Source organism: Neomonachus schauinslandi, chromosome X (genome assembly GCF_002201575.2).
Source record: "Neomonachus schauinslandi chromosome X, ASM220157v2, whole genome shotgun sequence".
Classification (NCBI taxonomy): Eukaryota; Metazoa; Chordata; class Mammalia; order Carnivora; family Phocidae; genus Neomonachus; species Neomonachus schauinslandi.
This window is the reverse complement of record NC_058419.1, coordinates 671859-694528: the sequence shown is the minus strand read 5'-3', so window position 1 is coordinate 694528 and position 22670 is coordinate 671859. Positions and strand designations below refer to the sequence as shown.

Below are 22670 nucleotides of genomic sequence, written 5' to 3'. Positions count from 1 at the left end.
CCCCGCCTCCGCGCGCCCCCCCGCCCCCCCCCGCCCGCCGACCGCCCGCCCCGCCCCCGCGGAACCCGCGCTCCGAAGCACCCGGTTGGCCAGGCCCGGAGTGGGCCCGAGGCGGACGTGAGCAGGGTCGGACCAAGATGGCGGTGCAGGTGGTACAAGCGGTGCAGGCGGTTCATCTGGAGTCGGATGCTTTCCTAGTTTGTCTCAACCACGCTCTGAGCACAGAGAAGGAGGAGGTGATGGGGCTGTGTATAGGGGAGGTGAGTAGGTCAGTTAGCCTGACCGGAACCCTGCTGAGCAGTCGCAGCGTGTGCCCGGGGTGGGTGTTGGCAGCGCCCACGGCTGCGGAGGCTACAGGCACCTCTGACCTGGACCCTTGGGCTGATCCTTTGGAAGGTCAGGTAGTGGGGGCCCTGTTTCCTCTGTCTCTGGACGCTTGTTTAGCCTCCCGCAAACCCCCAGCGATCTGCATAATCCTCCGGATGGGCCTTGCAGTTTCTCTTATAGTCTGTGGCTTTTCTCTAGATCTGGAGTTATCACCCCATTGACCAAAACCGCAAGTCAGGCTGTAAAGACATTGTAGTATAATGAGGACACCGGTGTATTAGGAAGCATCCAACCACGATCAGGGCCCCTGGCCTTGCCTCCAGTCTTCCTTCTGGGAAGCCTTCTAAGTGTATCAGAAAACCAGACAGAGAAGAGGGTTTCAAAGATGCAAAGGTTTCCACTGGGTTAAGTGTTGGAGAGGAGCAAAAGAGGATGAGGAGATAGACCTTACTTGTTTACAGTCCGAAGTAAGAATTCTCCAGTCTTTCATGCTGGTGTACAGGAACACATGACCCAAGTTTCATATAATCTACATCCACGTACATCAAACTAGCGCAATGTGATCAATAATGTTTTCTGCTTTTTCCCACTCTAGTTGAATGATGACACAAGGTAAGATTATATTTGTTTACTCATATCTTTTGATCTCTATGTCACTGTTAACTCAAAATTATGACAAGGTTGGCAATATTGTGTACAACTTGTATTTTAAGTTACCATTATGAGTCCGGAGTTCCCTCAGTGATACACTTTGAATTCCACCCCGACCCTGAAGGTTGGTTTCCACCTTACTTCCTACTAGGAGAATTTTCAGTTGATATATGTATGACCTTCTGTAAAAAATATGGGTAGGGGGTACCAAGATCATGAGTGAACCTGTGAAAGCTCTTACACATAGAATTTTGTTTACTCATACAGTGCTGTTATGTTCCGTTTTATTTCTTGATATGTTTTATGTTCTCTCTCTCCTGAAATGACAATGAAATACAGATAATTTTCTTTGCAGCAAATGATAAGCATATTAAGAAACATTTCCCCCTATTGACTCATTCCTTTGACTAAATTGTCAATGGCTTTCTGCCTCCCCCTGGTGGACCCTACAATGATCTCAGAGATGCCCAGGAACTTGAATGCTTGAGGAGGCAAAAGCTTTGGGTTACCTTTATTTAAATTTCAAAGCGTAGCGGAATGTGTATTTCTCAAGCCCACCTCCTTAATACCCAGGATTCTAGGAATTTCGCTTTGCCACCGAGCAGATTAGGTACTTAGCCACTCTTTCTTTGCCTCTGCTAAGGTTTCATTGCAAAAACTTCAAATCTTGTTACTTTGCTTTAATATCTTTTTATATTCCAAACCTGAGTTCCTTTTTCCCCCCTAATTTATCCCCAAAAGGAGTGACTCCAAATTTACATATACCGGAACTGAAATACGCACAGTTGCTGAAAAGGTATGTGTGCTAGACTTTTGTATGATAGAAACTTTCAGTTGGGGAGGGATTTCTGTCCTCAATTTGATGATCTCAGCCAGGGATTAACTGGTTTGTGCAGGCCCACACTTGTGGCTGGGTAGGGTGTTCTCTCTAGTAAAATCAGATGAAAAGTATGCTCATTAGGACTGGAACCTAGTTTTTCTATTTGTAGCAAATTCAGATGAGTAATCGCTCTCAGCCCTCCTCCTTGCTGTTCTCTGCCTGATCTCTGGCCCTTCTCCCTGCTTCCTTGAGACTTTTGGCTGGTTTGCTTCCTTGAAATCTGTGAATTTCTTCACATCACTGTTATCTCAAGTCCCAATTCCTACTTGGGCAACCTTCTCCTATAAGCAAACTATCCATAACTTATAATTCTTAGTCTACCTTGATTTTTTTTCTTGTCTACAATCCCGCCTCGCCTTTTCTGGCATGCTCTAGCCTTCGTGGTGTAGTATAATGCTTTTCAACCTATACTTTTTGGTATAGGGCCATTTCATTGTTTTTCCAATATGTTGCAGGCCACTGCTTTTGTAAAATACGATAAAAATAAATTATGGCCTCTTCTCTGCCAAGCAGATGATGGGCATGGTAAAAACTATCAGGCAACAACTCCATCTACTTTTTACCCCTATATCCAAACTTCTCCATGTTAACCACTTTGCTTCCTTTCTTCCCATATCAAGGGAAGAAGTTTACTTCCTATCCAGAGCTACAGGTTCTTCAGAGACCTTGCTTATCAAATATCCTATTTTCTGAGTCTTCAACCTTTTGACAGGCTTTTTCCCCTTAGAATACAAATGTGCTTAAATTACTCTCATTTTCACAAAGGAAAGAAAAATAACTTTTCAATCCTGTATATTCTTGTAGTCACTACTCTTATATCCTTCTTTTAATAGCCAGACTGCTTGAAAGGATAGGCTACAATCATTATTTTTTCTTTACCTTCAATAGTCACACATACCAAGATCTGGTTTCCAGTTCTCTCTCTTCAGCCACCTCCCCATTGCTATATCAGTGGATTATTTCTTGGTGCTTATCTTAATCTTTCTCCTCGGAACTCTGAACTGTCTTTTTTTTTTTTTTTGTATCTCCCTATTCCTCTCCCCTCCCTCCCATCCATTATGGGCTCTTCATCTTCTGCATTAAATATTGGTATTCTCCAAGTTTCTGGCTTGGCCTCCTTGCCTTCCTGGAATGTCTTCTGGGCAACATTACCTTCCCTATGGCTTTAGCTACGGCATTGAAGTTAGACAGATCTGTCTTTAAATCCTCTGATACTCACTGTGTGACTTTCGGCATGTTGTCTAACACTCATTTGTAAAATAGACATAATAATGAGTGTTTTACATACATTACCCAAATCCAGCTCTCCCAACAATTCTATGAAGTTGGTGACTGTCATTATCACTGTTTTACAGTTAACATGTAGTGTAATATTAGTTTCAGGAGTAGAATTTAGTGATTCATCACTTACATATAACACCCAGTGCTTATCACAACAAGTGCCCTCCTTAATACCCATCGCCCATTTAACCCATCCCCCTGCCCACCTGCCTCCGTCAACCCTTAGTTTGTTCGCTATAGTTAAGGGTCTGTTTTATGGTTTGCCTCTCTTTGTTTTTTCCCCTTTGTTCATCTGTTTTCTTTCTTAAATTCCACATATGAGTGGAATCATTCGGTATTTGTCTTTCTCTGCTGGATTTATTTCACTTAGCATAATACACTCTAGCTCCATCCACATAGTTGCAAATGGCAAGATTTCTTTCTTTTTATGGCTGACTAATATTCCATTGTATATATATACCATATACCACCTCTTTATCCATTCATTAGTCAGTGGACATTTGGGCTCTTTCCATAATTTGGCTGTTATTGATAATGCTGCTATAAACATTGGGGTGCGTGTATCACTGGGGGAGTTACCAAGTTAATAAATGGAAGGCATTTTTCCAAGTGCCTGACACATGGCAGGTAGCCAATAAATATTTGTTGTTGTTAATATCCAGTAGATAGTAGTTAATCTCAATTATCCCAAGCTCTAGTACTTCATACACTACTGCCTATTTCAAGTTTAGCTAGACACAGGCATCTTTTCTTTTTTTAAGATTTTATTTATTTATTTGACAGAGACACACAGTGAGAGAAGGAACACAAGCAGGGGGAGTGGGAGAGGGAGAAGCAGGCTTCCCGCTGAGCAGGGAGCCCGACACGGGGCTCGATCCCAGGACCCTGGGATCATGACCCGAGCTGAAGGCAGACTATTAACCACTGAGCCACCCAGGCGCCCCTAGACATAGGCATCTTAAACTAACATGTTCAAAACTGAACCTTCCCTCTTCCTCAAACCCACTCCCAACATTCCTCTGCCACAGTAGTTCCCAAGCCTGGGGGCACCTTGGAATTACCCATATTATTTCCAACACTTCATCCCAACTGCTGCTACCTTATTGGAGATCCTTATTCTTTTCTTGAATACTCGCTAGCCTCTCCCCAGTCTTCTTGCCTCGAGTCTCTTGCCTCTAGTCCTGTCTTCTGATTGCTTAGGGTGTGATCTTTTGAGAACATAAGTCTGACATACCTCTGCTTAAAATCAGTGCATTTCCCATTACCTTTAGGATGAAGCCTCATTAGTTAAGCATTCAGGGCCTTCTTGATCTCATTTCTATTTATCTCCAAGTTCTAACCATGGTAAATTATGGCATTTTCCAGTTTATGCTGTACTGTTTCATTCCTTGTATCTGCTGGGTATTATGCTTGGACTGCTTCCCTCTCCTCTGCTTGGTTAATTCCTTAACCCCTTGCAGGTGCCACCTGTCTCCTTTAAGGAATCTGTCTCTCTTCCTGGACATGACTACTGTATCCTGTTTATCTTTGTGTACTTAGGCCCTCACGTATATATGTTGTATGAATGAACATACATTCCCTAAAATAGGAAATTAATGTTTACCTGCCCATGAGCCATGGAGAGGCATGCCAGGGGGCACAGATTTCTATAAAGGGCCTGATGGTAAATATGAACGTGGCCAGATTTTGCCCAAGGGAGGCTGGGCAGGCCATATTTTGCTAGCCCTTGCTCTATACCAAGACAGAGGAGCAAAAGCAACTGGGTTTTAGTACTTGAATTCCAAGACTGAAAAGGCGTAGGGGCCAATCTAGCTAAGCTGGAATATCTTATGTGACTATGACTATAACAGGCTTTCTCAAGCCCGTCAGCTACCAGTGGCTTTCAGGGACATCTGTCAGTCCTTTGTGGCCTTTATTTATGTTTGCCTTATTTTGTTTTTCATCTATGTCTGGGCTGTTCTTGCCATCCTACCCTGAACTTCGTTTCCTCCTTACTGAAATCTTATCTCACAATAGAGAGAGAAAAGAGTCACCCTGGGCATCAACTCATACTAAAATACATTGCCAGTCTTAATGATGTAATTTTATTTTTCAAGAGTCCATGCCCTCATCTGGAATTCTGTATTAATTTGTATGGCCAAATAGATACTAAACTTCATAAGTTCAGTGACCTTATCTTTTTGGTAGATGTTGGCATGGCATATCCTTTTCCATCCTTTTATTTTTGGTCTTTTTGTGTACTGATACTGAAAGTGTGTTTCTTATTAGCAGCATATAGTTTTTAAAAAATCCAGTCTGATAATCTTTTTAATTGGAGTATTTAGTCCAATTATATTTAATGTAATTATTGATATATATATATATATGGGTTATGGCTTTATCTTTTTGCTTTCTATTTGACTCACTTATTTGCTATTTCTCTTTTTTCTTGCCTTCTTTCAAATTAATCAGATATGCTTTATTATCTCACTTTGAGCCTCCTTGTTATAACATTTTTTTTTTTTACTCTCCTTTTAGTGGTTATCCTACATATTTCGGTATGCATTCTTGATTTTTTAGTCTAATACAGGTTACTATTTTTACCATTTCCCTGATAATGCTAGAACCTTAGAACACTTTAGTTTCATTTATACCCTCCCACCTTTTAGATTAGTGTTGTCACATATTTTAATTCTATAGATATTTTAAGCCCCCCTGTGGCATTGTTATTACTATTTTGTACAGTTAGTACTCGTTTGTATTTACTCACATATTTTACCTTTTACAGTGTTTTTCATTTCTTTCTTTGTATCTGGGATTTTCCGTCTGCCTGAAGAGGTCTCTTTAGTACTTCTGTGCTGATAATGAATTCTCTCAATTTTTTGCATCTGAAAATGTCTTTATTTTGCCTTCATTTTTGAAGGATATATTCTTTGAATATAGAATTCTTGGTTGGTAGATCTTGTCTTGATGCACTCTAATATGTCACTCCATCCCCTTTAGGCTTTCATTGTTTCTGTTGAAAACTCAGCTTTTTGTCTTGTTGCTCCTTGAGAGGTCAAGGGTCTTTCTATCTCTGCTTTTGATTTTCTTTATTGTGTACTCTGTGCCTGCCAGACACTGTACCGTTGCTGGGGATAAAAATATAACTAAAACATGTTCCCTTCCCTTCAGAAGCTTATGTTCTAGTAGAGGAGAAAATTATGTCAACATGATATAAACTGTAGTGAGATATGTGTGTATTATAAAAACAGTTGTATGGGAAGGGAGAATGACTAATTCTTTACAGGATGAGCAGGGAATTTCAAGCTGTGAAAGAGTTCACTTGGTGGAAAAAGGCACAAAAGGCAACCGCATGTGCCTAATGGCTGCTTACTTTAAGAATCTCCTCTGTGATTTCACATCTGCAAGTGCCACACCCATCTTTTCCCATGAAATTCTTTTTTTTTTTTTTTTTTTATTAAGAGAGGGAACACAAGTAGGGGGAACGAGGGAGAGGGAGAAGCAGGCTCCCCGCTGAGCAGGGAGCCCGATGCAGGGCTTGATCCCAGGACTCCGGGACCATGACCTGAGCCAAAGGCAGACGCTCAACGACTGAGCCACCCAGGCGCCCCTTCCCATGAAATTCTTGAACCATTTCATTCTTCTGATTTTCACTCCTCTGTCTTCCTTTTTGGCTCCTCTTAGCCTACCTCATCCTAAACATGGGTACCCCCCTTAATTCAGGCCTGGACCTCTGCTCCCTCTCCCTACACTATTCCTTGACTCTGTTAACATCTTCTCATCCTAGGTCAGCTCATTTTCCTTCCTTCCTGATCCTTTTTAAACTTAGATCTGCCAACTGAGTTTCAACCTGAAATTTTAGAGGTTGTCCTTGACAACTTCCTTTCCTCTGTCACCCATGGGCCATTAGCAACCAACTCCTGTGGATTCTTAATGAGTCTCAAATCTGTTTTTTCCATCTCTGCCATCCACTTAGCCCAGTATTTTATCATTACGTCACATCCAGGCTACCTGAAACAATATCCTTCCTTCCAGTTCATCCTGCAGAGCATGGTATTTGAGGTCCCATACATTTTTATTCTGATCTTAATCTTACTGTCTGCCATTCCATCTCAAGTTCTGTACTTAAACCAGTTGGCCAACATGCCTCCCAAACATCTTACTCACATCCATTTGGCATCTCTAGAAATTCTGTGTACACACACACACACACACACACGCACGCACACTCACACACTCTCAGAGCAGCCAGGAAATAGTACACTTGTTGGCCAATGAAGATTTTTTTCTAATCTAAGTGACTCCTTTCCTCTAAGCTCTTGTAGCATTGATTTACTACATTATTTCATTATAGTTTCATGTATGATATTTGCTGCTTAACCAAACTGATGGCATTTTGAACACGTGGATGTCAGTCTCTGATTGTTAGCCTTGGATTGTCATACTCTGACTTGTATCCTTTTCTGTGAGAGTATCTTGCACGTAGTTGTAAATCAAATGATTATTAGTTGATCATTCAAAAAGCTCTTCCTTCATCCAAATATTAGCATTTATGTTTTTGTTTTGAAATGCATATATTGAGCTTGGATGCCTTTTATTTGACATATTCTGTTACTCATGAGAAAAATGTCAGTTTTCTAAATGCAATTTTTAACCTGATAATATAATACAATACACGTGTTATTGGAGAGAGATAGAAGTAAACATTTCTATGGATTTTCCTCTAGGTTGACACCGTCAGAATTGTTCACATTCATTCTGTCATCATCTTGCGACGTTCTGATAAGAGGAAGGATCGAGTGGAAATTTCTCCAGAGCAGCTGTCTGCGGCCTCAACAGAGGCAGAGATATCCTTACTGGTCAATAAGAAGCTTTTATGTGCTCTGAGACTTCCAGGCCAGGCTTCTCTGTTAGCTGCCTTAGCCTGCTTGAGGAGATTTCACAGGTTTTCTTCCTGGTGACTCTTTCCCAGTTTTCCTATTTACCCATCAGATCCAATTGTTTGGTTAATCAGAATTTCTTTCCATTTTTCCTTTTGAGTGGCTTTTATTGGAAAAATTAGAAATTTTTAACATTCCTGCTCTTAAATGCCAAAAGATCCCAGGGTCAAATCCTGTGACAATGAACTCTATGGGGGAGTTCCCTCCTCCTTCCTTTCATTCCTGCACTACCCCTCTCCAGTCCTCTGCCCCCCTCCAAGTTTTCCTAATATGATTTCATTTCTAGGGCCTTGATGATCTTGGTCTCTATCCTTTGGAGAGATTCTCTTTGGAGGCTGCCTCTCAAAAAAAAAAAATGCATTGCTGAAAACTGAAGGCAATATTCCATGTTAAATATAACCAAAAAAGAATCAAATGGGACATTTGCTTCCTATGATCAGGACTTCCATACCTCAGCTATAGCAGGTTAAATTTGCATCAGTGGCTTTTAGTAATTCATTGTTTTTTTGATTAAGTTTATCTTGTCAATTAAAAAGTAACTTTTAAAAATGGGCAGTTCACATGCATAGTACAAACTTTAAAAGGTACAAAAATATGTACAAAGTAAGTATTTTCTCTCCAACCTCTATGCCCCAGTTCCCTCGTGGTCTGTCCCTGGACATAACCAGGATTATCAGGTTTTCATGTATCCTTACAGGTGAATTCTGAGCATACAGAAACATACACAGATATTTTCTATTTAAAAAAAAACTAATATATGATAGCTTATGACTTTGCTTAACAGTGTATCTGGACTATTGTTCACATCAGTACATTAGAGGTACCTCATTCTGTTGGCTGCAGAATATAGCCCTTGATGACTATTCTGTCCTCATGCGGATGTTTAGGTTGTTTGTAATCTTTTACTGTGCTGCAGTGTAACCTTGTACATTACTCGCACTTCACAAATGTGTGCATGTATCTGTACAATCTAGTTCTAGAGGTGCAACTGCTGGAGCAAAGGTTATGTGTACTTGTAGCTGTAGCTGTTTAACCAGTTTACTCTGGCAGTATGCAAAAGTGCCTGTTTCCCTACACCTTCATAAACACTGTGGGTTATCACAGTTTTTTGATTTTGTGCTACCAGGCCAGGGTATATCAAAGCTATTGATTGATGCCAATCTGATTGGCAAAAAATTGTATCTTATTTCTTGCAATTTTAATTAGCATTTTTCTAATTATGAGTAAATGTGATCAGCTTTTAATTTTTAAGAATCATTTATTTTTCTCAAAATTATCTGGTTATTTCCTTTGCCTATCTTTCTATTGCTTTGGAAATCTTCTTAATAATTTATAGGCACTCTGTGTTAAGGAAATTAGCCCTTTGTGATAAGGATAATGATTTTTCTTAGCTTATTCATGGTGTGTGTATTTCTCCAATCAAATTGTTTTTGCATTTTTATATAATCACATGTATCAGTCTCTTATGGCATGTACCTTTTCCATCTTTTTTAAAAACTCTATTTTGAAATAGATTCATGGGAAGTTACAAAAATAGTATATAGAAAGGTCCTTGTACCCTTGACCCAGTTTCCCCCAAATGCTACATCTTAAATAATTGACGATACAATATGGAAACCAGAAAACTGACACTGATACAATGTGTGTCATTCTGTTGCCATTTTGTCACATGTGCAAATATATGTAACCACCACAGTAGTCAAGATTGCAAAATTATTCCATCACCATTAAGGTCTAACTTATGCTCCCCCTGTATAAATCACACCCACTCCCTCAAGCTCCCGCTCCAACCCCTGGCGACCTCTAATCTGTTCTCCGTCTCCCGGAATATAATTGTATAAAAGATGTTTATTATTGTGATTATATATTGTAACTTCGAACTGAAACTAGTCCATTCCCAAGATGGGGGGATGGCTGGAAACACTGTTGCATGTTATTGCACTTTGACATTACAATGACTATCTGTTAAGCATTTACTAAACATCTTGCATGGGTTACCTCATTTACCCTTCACTGCTGTTGGAAGCGGAATTTCCCCAGCCTGCAAGCTGAAGAAATGGGTTTAGAGAAGTTAAGTCAGTTTTGGCATTTAAAAAATTATTTAAAAAGTATTCTTTCTCAGGATTTGCTGTATAGAAAGGATTATTGTGTTTTAATGTAAGTAATTTGCAGGAAAACAAATCAGCATTTTATAAGATACCAGCAGAAGTCCCAATGAGCAGCAACAGAAGGGGACCGCTTCTTATCCTTAAGTTGAATTCTTATCTCAACTTAGAGCCTCAGGTAGAGTTATGGGAAATTTTTGTTTCTAGAACAAAGGAGGAAAATACTCTTTGGTGGTCTATTTCTAGACACATGGGGGTCTTTGTTCATTTGGTCTCTGAAACCATCCCAATTGCTATTGTTGACACTGTCAGGCTGCCAGAGAGAAATCAAACAAATTTTTTAAATCTTGTGTTTCTTTTTCAAAACCGAGTAGGATGGAGCTAGAGAGAGGCTAGAAGATTACTCAAGTTAATAATGTAAGTGAGTTCCAAAGATTTAGATAAGCTTCTTTTCAGATAGCACAGTGTTAAGTATTTAAGTGATCAAACATTAGCTAAATTGGATTAGGAGAATATAACTATATATGATAATGGAAGCCAGATGGATTCTATTTTTATATTTTAATTAATTAATTAATTTTTAAAGTAATCTCTACACTCAGCCTGGGGCTCGAACTCACAACCCTGAGATCAAGAGTTGCATGCTCTACTGACTGAACCAGCCAGGTGCCCCAAATTGATTCTGTTTTTAAAAAGAAATACCTTTGGCTTTAAATGGGAGGTCTGGGAAATTCTGGGGATTAACCTTATTTCATTCTTTTGTTGACGTTAAATTATAATAGGTTTATTTTATTTTATTTTTTAAAGATTTTTATTTATTTATTTGACAGAGACACAGCGAGAGAGGGAACACAAGCAGGGGGAGTGGGAGAGGGAGAAGCAGGCTTCCCGCCGAGCAGGGAGCCCGACGTGGGGCTCGATCCCAGGACCCTGGGATCATGACCTGAGCCGAAGGCAGACGCTTAACGACTGAGCCACCCAGGTGCCCCTGTAATAGTTTATTTTAAACCTCAGGATGCTTTCTGAGCCCTTACTAGCATCACAAATTTTGTTCCCACAAGTTGAAAACACCTTGACAGACACACAGGTTGGCTGAACTAACAGGTCGCCCCATGAGAGTTGTGGGCTGGTATCATTCCCATCCTCATATAACTGTTTGGCCTTCACATGTTGGTAAGTATTATAGGCTTGCAGTATTTGTTGTTTTTATTTATATGTTTTTTAAAGATTTTATTTATTTGAGAGAGAGAGAGAACAAGCAGTGGGGAGGGGCAGAGGGAGAGGGAGAAGCAGACTCCTGGCTGAGCAGAGAGCCCGATGCGGGGTTCAATTCCAGAACCTGGAGATCATGACCTGAGCTGAAGGCAGACGCTTAACTGCCTGAGCTACCCAGGCGCCCCATGTTTGTTGTTTTTAGAAATCAGTATCATCTTTCTCCGTTATATGAACGATGGTTATTTTAAATCATACTTTAATTATCCTTAAACAGGTGCCCTTATTTTTATTTTGCTATGTTTTAAAAGTAATGATTTATGTCATACTATTTTTAATAGAGATAAAATTTTAGCACTCCATTTTGACTGTTTTCAGGATACCATTACTAACTAAAGCCTGACAATTGGCTGATATAAAAAAAATTAAATTGTAACTGAAAATTGCTGACTGCTGAATACCACTGTCCAGTACACTCCCATTCGGAAGACTTAAAGGTGTGAGGGGTGAAATTTACAAAATTGAGGTTTAACACATACTCCATCCAGCTGTTGAGGCTCTCAACCTACTTCCTCACCCCACTAATCAGTATAATGTAACAAAATTGTTTTCTCTCTTTTTATCTTTATTGCTTTTCCTGAATCGTGGTCATTTTGTTGTTGTTGTTGTTTGTACCTGACTCTTGAAAGAAGTAGAATAACTTTGCTTGGGGAAAGTGAACTAACATTCTTGGAGGAATGTTAGTTCCTCCAAGGAACTAACATTTCCTCTCAGGGACAAAAGATCCAAGCTGCATATAACCATTTGCTAATGATTTATGAATGTTTTCTCCTCTTATCCTCATGGTAACCTGTGAGTTAGAGATCCTCCCCGCAGTGTCCTGAGGAGTCAGCTGAGGCTTACATCGGTTAAGTGCTCTTTCCACTGTGGTGTTCTCTTTCTAGTCATAGGGGCTTGAGATGATCGTAAGTTCTATATTCATCTACACCACAGTATGAATGCCAAAAAATCAATAGCAGTGCAGTCTCAGACTATAATAATAGCTGAGTGGTCCTCTGTATCTAGAGTAATGGGTGGGCAGGGATACTTCTCAGAATCACCTGGGAGAGCTTTTATAAAATGTACCTGTCTTGAACTCATCTTTCCCAGCCTGGACCTGCTATAAAAACCTCTGGGAGTAGGTCCTAGGTGGGTATATTATGAAAAGACTCCTCAAAGAATTCTGGTGCATAGTCCCAGTTAAGTACTAATATAGAGTAAGGGAGATAATAGACTTGCTCTATTTCTTGCTGACAGAAATTTACCTGACCTGCTGTTAACGTAAGAGTGACATGCCTAAGATAGCTTGTATTAACAAAAAATATATTTCAATTGGAAAAGAAAAAAGGTTAAAGCTGGAACTTGCAATAAAAAGGTGTTTTTAAATCTGTTTCAGACTTAAAGTTGATAAAATAGTACAAAGAATTCCTGATACTCTCCCCCCAGATTTGCCACATTTTCTTCCATGCTATCTACGTGTGTGTGTGTGTGTGTGTGTCTATGTTTTTTCTGAAGTATTTGAGAATAAGTCACAGCCAGTATTCACCTTAACTCCTGAATAGTGTTCGGTATGGATTTCCTAAACGTGACGATATTCTCTTACATAATCACAGTGTATTTATGAAAATTGAGAAATTAACATTGAAATAATATTATTTAAGTTACTGACCTTATTCAAATTCTTTAGCTCGCTAATTTCCTAATAAGGGTTGTTTTTATAGCTATAATGTATTCCTGTAAAACCTTTATATCACTGAATAAATTCAGTGTTTGATTTTTATCTTTTACTCAAAAATAATAGCTATTTTTTTTCCTGCCACCATCAACACTAAAATCAGATTTGCCTCAAATTTCTCCCATGGTTGTAGCATAGCCAGAGAGAAGTAAGTACCAAGCACTAATGAAAGGAAGGCTGGAGTGTATATATTCCTGAATGTTATTGTCACTATGGTAATGAGTAGAATGGAGAATTTTCTGGCAAAAAAAGAAACTCTAAGAACTTAGGAAAAAAACTTTATCAGTCTCTGAAGTGGAACACCCAAAAAGTGTTCCGAATTCAGAGAATGATTGAATTTTCCTCTCAGGGGCAAAAGATCCAAGCTGCTCAACAAGAACCTAGAGCTGTTAGGAAAACAAAGTCACTGCAGAATGTAACTGAACAAAAAACCAACTCTAAGTAATGAAATAAGATTAAGGAGGCAAATGAAAATAATTTAACACAAAATAAATTTAGAGACTAGAGCATTGAGATCTTACCTTGAAAAAATAATAATACGTAACTGGGTAAGGAAAAGGTATAAATAACAAAATGGAATAAAGGCAATAGAAAGTTCAGAGAGTTATTATAGCAGGGGAGTTGGGAATAGCAGCTTTGGATTCTATCAGGGAACAGGTCTGCTAGAATCTCATTTCAGCCACTTACTGGTTGAGAAGATCTTTTAACTTTTCTGTGCCATGGTTTCCTCACTGACAGAAAAGGGGAACGTGTTATCAGAACAGTATATGAAATCATGTATAAGGCATTCTGTCCCATGCTTAGCACAATAGCAAAGATAGATACCAAAGCATTTATCTGTATAACTCGACATGGAGAGAGCATGATTATCTAAAGTTGAAGGGCAGACAACACTGGAAGGATTAACAAAAATACTAAGATCTCAAAACTATAGATAAAACTAAAGAAAAAATCCTCTCCCAAGTAAGCAGGTGTTCACAGTGACAAGATTGTTGTGGATTTCCAGAGCCTAAGGAATTTTGTAGATACAAAGATACATAGCTCATCTCCAAATGGCTATTTAAGAATTGAGTGAAACAGGTGCCCTCTTAGCAAGTCTTGGGAAAAAAATGAGTAATGATTTAAAGTATGTACGGTAATTATGCTTAATAGGAATGACAAGTGAGAAGGAGTGAAAAATGATTATTCAACAAATTTATAAGATACCTGGATGCAACAATGTAGTCACAGTTTCTGCTGGTTTGGACCTTACGATTTTGTGAGGAAGAAAAACAGTTAAAGTACTAAAGGGGAAATAGAGTAACAACAATAAGGAAGAAATAAAGAACATTTGCACCAGCGAGTTGAAACAGCAAATGTAAAAATAAAAGCCTTAGGACTAAGAAATAAATACAAGAATAAAATGTCATTAAAGACAAGCTTTATAGAGAGGGAGACGAACCATAAGAGACTCTTAATCTTAGGAAACAAACTGAGGATTGCTGGAGGGGATGGGGGTAGGGAGATGGGGTGGCTGGGTGATGGACATTGGGGAGGGTATGTGTTGTGGTGAGTGCTGGGTGTTCTGTAAGACTGATGAATCACAGACCTGTACCCCTGAAACAAATGATACATTATATGTTAATTAATTGAATTTAAATTAAAAAAAGAAAAGACAAGCTTTAAACTTAAAGACTTTAAAATTAAAAAAAAAAAAGAAGAAAGACAAGCTTTAAACCTAAAAAAAATAACAGGCCAGGTTAAGCTATATGGAGAAAATAAAAGTCACAGTTACATCATTAGGAAAAGGGTGAGACAAGATAGGCCATTCTGTAATAAAAGGCACAGTAAATAATGAAACTCTAACAATGTTAAATTATGCTCCCCACCATAACAATAAAATACACAAAGGACAAAGTTTTACATATAGGGAATAAAATGGAAACTGGTTTGGAGTAGAACTTGATAACCCACTTTCAGAATCTTATTCCTTCAAGAGTATAATGTGAGTCTTTTGGCTTTGGATTGGGTTTTGCAGTGAAGTATGTGAACAAAGGCAAGGGTGATGTGGGTCAAACACACCTGCTAACACTTTAAAACTTGATTATTAAAGAATTTCAGACTTACAGAAAAATTGCAAGAACAGTATAAAGAACCACATTCAATAACTGTTAACCTTTTGCCACATTTGCTTTATCATTTTCTCTATACACATACAATTTGAGAGTAAGTTGTAGACATGATGCTCCTTTATCCCTAAATACTAAATTGTCTATTTCTCAAGAACAAGGATACTTCCATAACCACAGTGCAATTATCAAAATCAGGAAAATCGACATTGATATCATCCTTTTATGTAATCTACAGAACTTATTCAAATTTTGCCAGTTCTCCCAATTGTGTCCTTTGTAGCAATTTTTCCTTTCCAGTCCAGAATTCATTCTCAGATCATGCATGGCGTCTAGTATCATGTCCTTTTAGTTTCGATGTGGACCAGTTCCTTAGCTTTTTTGTCATTCCCAAACCTCTGAACTCCTCACTTCCTCCTTCACGTTCAGTGGATAACACTGCTTCCTACTTTATTTATTTTTTTAAAGATTTTATTTATTTATTTGACAGAGAGGAAGAGAGAGAGCACAAGCAGGGGGAGCGGCAGGGAGCCGGTGGAGGAGCAAGGAGTCCGGTGCAGGACTTGATCCCAGGACCGTGGGATCATGACCTGAACCAAGGGCAGACACTTAAGGGACTGAGCCACCTAGGTGCCCCTGCTTCCTACTTTAATAAAGGAAATGGAAGTCATTAGAAAGGAATTTTCTCCACTTCTCTTTACTCACTTATCATTAGGCTCATCTCCTTTTCCCTCCTCCTAGCTAATACCCATCCTTCCACTCTGGCTCTCAATATTTGCCTCCCATGACTTGAAGAACTTTACACTCTTCATTGTGCTTCTCTCTCCAACATCTCTCTCCCTTTCCACTGCACTGGGTTTTTCCCATCATTTATTTGTTCCTTCAACAAATAAATTTGAGTGTCTACTACGTGTCCAGCCCTCCTCAAGGTGCTGGGGATAAAGCAGTGAATGAGAAAAAAAGACCTCTGCCTTCATGGAGCTTTACCTCATGTTTAAGAAAACAACAAAAATACTTGCCAATCCCACTTCTCCTTCAGGTCAAAGACATTTCTCACTTTTCATTCACACTCTTCACCCTGCTCTAGTCTGCCTTCCAGTCCACTGAAAGTCATTAGTGACATCCATGTTGAAAATCTAGTAAACATTAGGGGTGCCCGGATGGCTCAATCAGTAAAGCGTCTGACTCTTGGTTTTAGCTCAGGTCATGATCTCAGGGTCCTGGGATTGAGCCCCGTGTCAGCTCCATGCTCAGTGCGGAGTCAGCTTGAGATTGTCTCTCTCCCTACCCCTCTGGCCCTCCCTCACTCACATGCGTGCTCTCTCTCCAAAAAACAAACAAACAAAACAAAAACCAGAGAGAAAATCTAGTAAACATTTTATGTCTCCATCTTATGTAGCATTTGATACTATAATGATTCTACTCCTTAAAAACACTTCCCAATTAATGAGGAGTGCTTGGCTCTTAAGGATAGAAACTAAGCTGAGGCTGAGAGTTGAAATACCTTGTCTGAAACCAGAGATGGCTCATAACTGGAGTCAGTATTTGAACTGAGATTTGTATGAATCAGGGACCTAAGAATTCTATTGCATCTCAGTTTGGTTAAGTGGGAATGCTATTTATGAACATAGGAAATGGAGGACGAAGTGTAGGTTTGGTGGAGAAAGAGATAGTTGAAGTTATGTCATACCCACACCATTAACTTACTGAAATTTTATACATAGTTTGCAAAAGAAAAAGGGAAGTGATTTAAATAGTATAGATTATTTAATAAATCTCAGGAGACTTGGCATGGTTTTTAAGTTACTCTTATATACACTTTATTGTCCTTTTAAGTCTATATGAAAAGGAGAAATGTGCCTGTAGCTATGTTCATAATTTTAAGATCTGCTCAGTTCTTTCTTATGGAGTGAGGTAATTCACACTGCAACGAACAGCGATATATTAGGTAATTACCACCAAAGTTGGGTTAAATCAACCTCCCATGACAGATACAGGCTGCAACTTCAATTAAGCTTAACAACCAATCACTGTATCAAATTACATCTTCCCAAACAAGCATTCTGTTCTAGAAGTTACAAGTCAATACTCCTTAGAATCATTATAAACAAATTTTATGAAAAAGTTTTTAGTCTACTTAGGAAGACGCGGGGGAGAAGTCCCAATGTTTAAGAACATATTGCCAAAGTAACTGGGCATAAGTCCCTGGACCGAACCACACCCTTCAATGTTTTGTTGTAATACCTGATCTTTTATATCCTTCATAAACAATGGTCTGAAGACCTCAGATTTTTAAATTTAGCCTCTACTTAGTTTGGGGTAATCTTTTAACTAATCCTTTCAAATATTGTTCTTTGGTGCCTGTTTATGATTTCCTTTTCTAAAATTGCATAACCATATAGTGAGATTTTGTTTCTACTCCCTGGAATGTTGGTTTTAATTCTGTTGCAGTCTCTATAAGAATTTCCTCCATAATAGTTCTACATTTCCATTCTTTATTGTCAGGTCTCACGTATTCACTTCCCTAAAAGATGTCCACCCCCAAAAGGCTTATTTGAGGAAGCTATTTGTCTTCTTCCAGGGCCTTCCTTTCTCTCTGAGTCCCGTGGAAGAAATTATCAAGTTTTGGGGGGCCAATTGAAGAGTTTTTAATCTAGCTTTTCTTACTTAATTGCAGACTTCTCATGGTACTCTTCCCTCATCTAGTAAAATGTTTATGCTTTGACAGTCATATTGTCCTTAGGATATATCTCTGTTCTGCCTGTAGAATCTGAACCCTGGGAGGACTGTATGCTGCTATGATCTTTAAATCTTCATGTTTGTGAGATTTTTATTTTTGTTTATTTGCAGATGTTCGCACGCAAGCCATGTACCAGATGATGGATCAAGGCTTTGTAGGACTTATTTTTTCCTGTTTCATAGAAGATAAAAACACAAAGGTATTTGTGTGTGTGTGTGTGTTTGTGTGTGTGTGCATGTGTGTGTGCGTATGCACACAGAATAGAGAAAAATCTTTTTGCAATTTTAATAGGGTGGCCAGGGAAGGTTTCAATGAGAAGGGTCATTGAGTCAGGACCTGAAGAAAGTGAGGGAGCAAGTCTTGGATTTCTTGGGGGAAGAGCGTTCCAGGCAGACGAAATAGCCAGTGCAAAGACCCTGAGGTGAGTGTGGCATGTTCAGGGGACATCAAGGAAGTCAGTGTGGCTACAGCAGAATGAGGAAGACCATGACCATATGTCCCAGTTTGCCTCTATCAGTCCCAGTTTTACCCTTCTTGGAAGTGTCCTGGTTTGGACAATAACTCATTTGATCATTCTATAATGAGGTCTGAAAGATAACCAGGTGCCGGATCTCATGAGGCCTTTGATTTGACTGACTTGGGAAGCCACTAGAGGGTGACTTTATGTTTTAATGGGATCTCTCTGGCTACTGTGTTGTTAGTAGACTAGTCGGGGTGGGGGTGGGTGCACGGGGAAGGAGGGAGTGTGGAATCCATGACATTTGTGAAACCAGTTAGGAAGGTACTGCAGTAATCTAGGCAAGAGTTGATGGGGGTTTGACTATGAGGAGTGGAGGTCATGATTAGGGGCCAGGTTCTGTATATATTTTGATGGCTAATAATAGTAACACGTGCTGCCATTTATCATCTATTGTATGGTGCCTACTTATTAGGTGTTTTACATAAATATGCTCTAACCCTGACAACAGGTCTATGAGGATGATTATTATTTTTTAAAGATTTATTTATTTATTTTAGAGAGAAAGAGAGCATGTGGGGGAGGGACAGAGGGAGAGGGAGAGAGAATCTCAAGCAGACTCTGTGCTGAACACAGAGCCTGATGCGGGGCTTGATCTCACCACCCCGAGATCATGACCTGAGCTGAAATCAAGAGTTGGATGTTTAACTGACTGAGCCATCCAGGCGCCCTGAGGGTTATTATTTTTTATGGATGAGCCAAGCTCAGAGAAGCTCAGAGAAGTTAAGAGAAGTTAAGCAGCCCAATCAATGGCTAGTCTTGCCATTCTCTATTTAGTTTCTGTTTGAATTTTATGTTTATGTCAAGAGGTTTGACTATGTGTCAATTCAAACAAAAAGAAAATTACTATTTAACATTGTAGGAATGAATTTTGCCTAAACTATCAAGTATGCTCTGTCCTTTAGTACATTATTTATATTGTCAGAATTTATATTAATGATGAATATTATTCATAAAATCACTCTTTTCCAGAAACAGTAATCTTGAACTTTATACTTCATATGAAATGATTTTGGCTTTGTCATCGTAAATTTATTTATTGTCATTATAAATAGTTGAATGTTTGTCAGCTTCCAACAAAGCAGTTCGAATGCTCTGGTTCTTAGTTTCTTGATTCTCATGTTTATTAGAAATTCTTTGCTGTCACATGAACAGATGTTTCATTATGGCCATTTCATATTGACTGAGTTGAGTACATGATCCTTTATAGAAATTGATTTATGACATATTCCATCTTTGGAATCCCTTTTAACCTTCCACTTCTAGAGGGTCTTCGGATACCACTCATGTAAGGATATGAGTATTAGGTTTGAATCTTCTAAAGTATCGATATTAATCCTTCTCTGTGTGATATTTCTTTCTTTCTTTCTTTTTTTCCTCTCTCTTTCTCTCTTTCTTTTTCCTTTTTTTTTTCTTTTAGACTGGCCGAGTACTCTACACTTGCTTTCAATCTATACAGGCCCAAAAGAGCTCAGAGTAAGTATGACAGAGACATATGTATGTATGTATGTATGTACGTACTGGTGGGCTAATTTTCATTCCAGGGAATTGATTGTACATACCCAATTAAATAAATTATGCATCTAAATAATGGAATAATATGCAGCCATTAAAAATATGAGGAAGTTCAGTAGTAATACAGAAACATCTATAAGAAACATCATTAAATAAAAAAGGCAAGATACAAGAATAGTATGTATAGCATGCTACCATTTGTGTAAGGATATGGAAGAGAAATATATACATCAACACACCAGCATACTTGCTGGTAAATACATAAAATATCCGGAAGGAAACACATCAGTCACTTCAGCAGAGCCAAAGTGATGCTTACTTTGATATCTCTAAATAATATACTTTTCTTTTCATACTCTTTCTTGACTTACTAATTTTAGATGTTATCTATTCTTATTATGTTATTTTGCCCTCAACAAATGAGGATTAAGCTCAAGTACCCTGCCCCATCTCTATTATATTATATTACTACTTTTTGTTCTTCTGTTGGTGACTTTTCTATTCTTAAGGTTTGTCCCTTTATTTATTCTGTCAACAGACAATAGACAGTATCTTTTGGCTCCTTGCTGTTACTTGTATTTTTACTATAAACCTTTAAATTTTCACAGTTGCAAACATGTGTGTTATGTGTTATAACCATAATTGCATTTTCTGTGCTTTCTCTACTAGTTGACTCTAAGAGTAGAAAATAAAGTGTTTATGTTATTATGATTATGTAAATATTATTCCATGTACAACCAAGCAGTGTAAAGTAGTATATTATGATTCCATTTCCTTTTTTGAATAGCTTTTTGCTTTTTCATGGGGTTTTTGAATGGCTTTTCTCTTCTTATTTTTCTGCCTTTATCACCTCCCTGAGTTCCAAATTCTTAGGAGTAATATAGAAATCTTTGGAGTCCCTGCTTTTGCTAGGCTCACTCCCTGAATTCCTCCATCTTCCCACCTTAGTCAGGTCTTGGCTGACATCCTGGAACTTTCCTTCATTATTGTCCTTGGTTAGACCCACCGATTTCAGTGGATTTCATTTCAATCCACTGTCTGGATTTCATGTCGTCTTTCTTGGTTCACTCTTTCTAAGAAAGGTATGCATTTGAGTCTTTAACCAGTCTAATTCTTATTCTTTTATAGGGCACTTTTTTTTTTCTCTGACAGCTTTTGGGAACTTCTCTATTCTTGATGTTGTGAAATTTTATATCATATAACCAGAGTGTGAATATTCTATGACTCAAACTGCTGGATGCTGTCAGTCAGCACTTGTCCTTCAACTCTGGGAAGTTCTCTGCTATCATTTTCTTTGGTATCCTCAGATAAAACAATCCATATATACCCAGTTCCTGGGAAGAGAAAATCTTATTTATAATTCAATCCAATCCCATCATTTAAAGCTTCTTCAAGTGTAACTCAGTCTTTGGGGGATAATTTCTCATTCTTTGAGTTACTTCCCTTTCCATTTTGACTTGAAGATGGCATTTGAAGTATTGGAAAGATGAAGTAAATGAACTTATGCTATAGGGAAAGGAGACTTCCTGGTTTCATGCTGGTTTTAGGAATCAGGGCATGAATCCTTCTATTCATGGTTAATGCCCACCTTCATTTACCCAATGTATTTCTCCTCTCTCATGGAGTTAAAGCCCCAACATAAAGAGATACCTTAACAGCTTCCTCTCCTATGACTACCTCATTCTCCCCATAGGTTACTAGGACAGGTGTGTCATATCCTTTTCTCTATTCTTTGATAAATCTTCCCCCTGTTTTCCCTTTCTCTTTCTAGAACTCATATTAGATATTAAAGGTTGTAGATTGATGGTAGTGACTCTTTTAACTCATATTTTCTGTCTCTCTCTTCTGTTGTTGTTCTGATTTCTCAAGTATATTTTAGATTTTATCTTCTAGCCCATTCATTTAGCATTTTTTGGTACCTTAACTTGGAGATTTTTCCTTGTTTAGTCGTTATTCCTATTTCACAGTATCCTATTCTTGATTTGTTGATATGATAGTTAAATAGGAAATGTTAAATTTTCTTCTGTTTTTTCAGTTACCTGTTTCCTCTGTGGTAATTTTTCTGTTTATTTTTTATTATATTTATATTCATGTTATATTTATAATATTTTATAACTTATTTTTTAAAATATTTCTTTTTCATCTTCTAAGAACAAGCCAACAAAAACATGAGTGATAGCTCATTATTTGTGGCCTTAGCTTGTCAACAGGAGGCTTTATTTTAGGGTGAGTGAGTTGAGAGCCAGCCACTTTTCTCAGGGATCACTAAATGTTAGATTTCAGGTATCTTGCTCTGGGATACCAATCTTAACAATTGCTGCAATCTGAGACAGTTTATTCTATTAGTTAGGAGAACTTTTACTGCTGCTGTTGTTGCTAATGATGATGATGATAATGTTGGCTTAAGAATGGAAGGCTAGGGGGCGCCTGGGTGGCTCACTTGGTTGGGCAACTGCCTTCGGCTCAGGTCGTGATCCTGGGGTCCCGGGATCGAGTCCCGCATCGGGCTCCCTGCTCGGCGGGGGGTCTGCTTCTCCCTCTGACCCTCTTCCCTCTCTTGCTATCTGTCTCTCATTCTCTCTCTCAAATAGATAAATAAAATCTTTAAAAAAAAAAAAAAAAAAAAAAAAAAAAAAAA

The 22670-nt window shown here is 38.6% G+C and overlaps 1 protein-coding gene across 3 annotated transcripts in view; it reads left to right on the top strand.

Moving 5' to 3' along the window:
- Positions 1-48: 48 nt before the first annotated feature.
- Positions 49-22670, top strand: part of BRCC3 (BRCA1/BRCA2-containing complex subunit 3) — a 55333-nt gene continuing 32711 nt past the window's right edge. For 2 of the 3 annotated variants that reach the window (XM_021682703.2, XM_021682695.2), the window contains exons 1-7: positions 64-260; positions 923-939; positions 1720-1774; positions 7849-7968; positions 11252-11339; positions 18111-18199; positions 19938-19993. In XM_021682703.2, the coding sequence (XP_021538378.1) occupies positions 138-260; positions 923-939; positions 1720-1774; positions 7849-7968; positions 11252-11339; positions 18111-18199; positions 19938-19993 (548 nt within the window). In that variant the 5' untranslated portion in view covers positions 64-137. Of the gene's footprint in view, positions 261-922; positions 940-1719; positions 1775-7848; positions 7969-11251; positions 11340-18110; positions 18200-19937; positions 19994-22670 lie in introns of all 3 variants that reach the window. The other variant, XM_021682688.2, reaches the window with a different exon arrangement.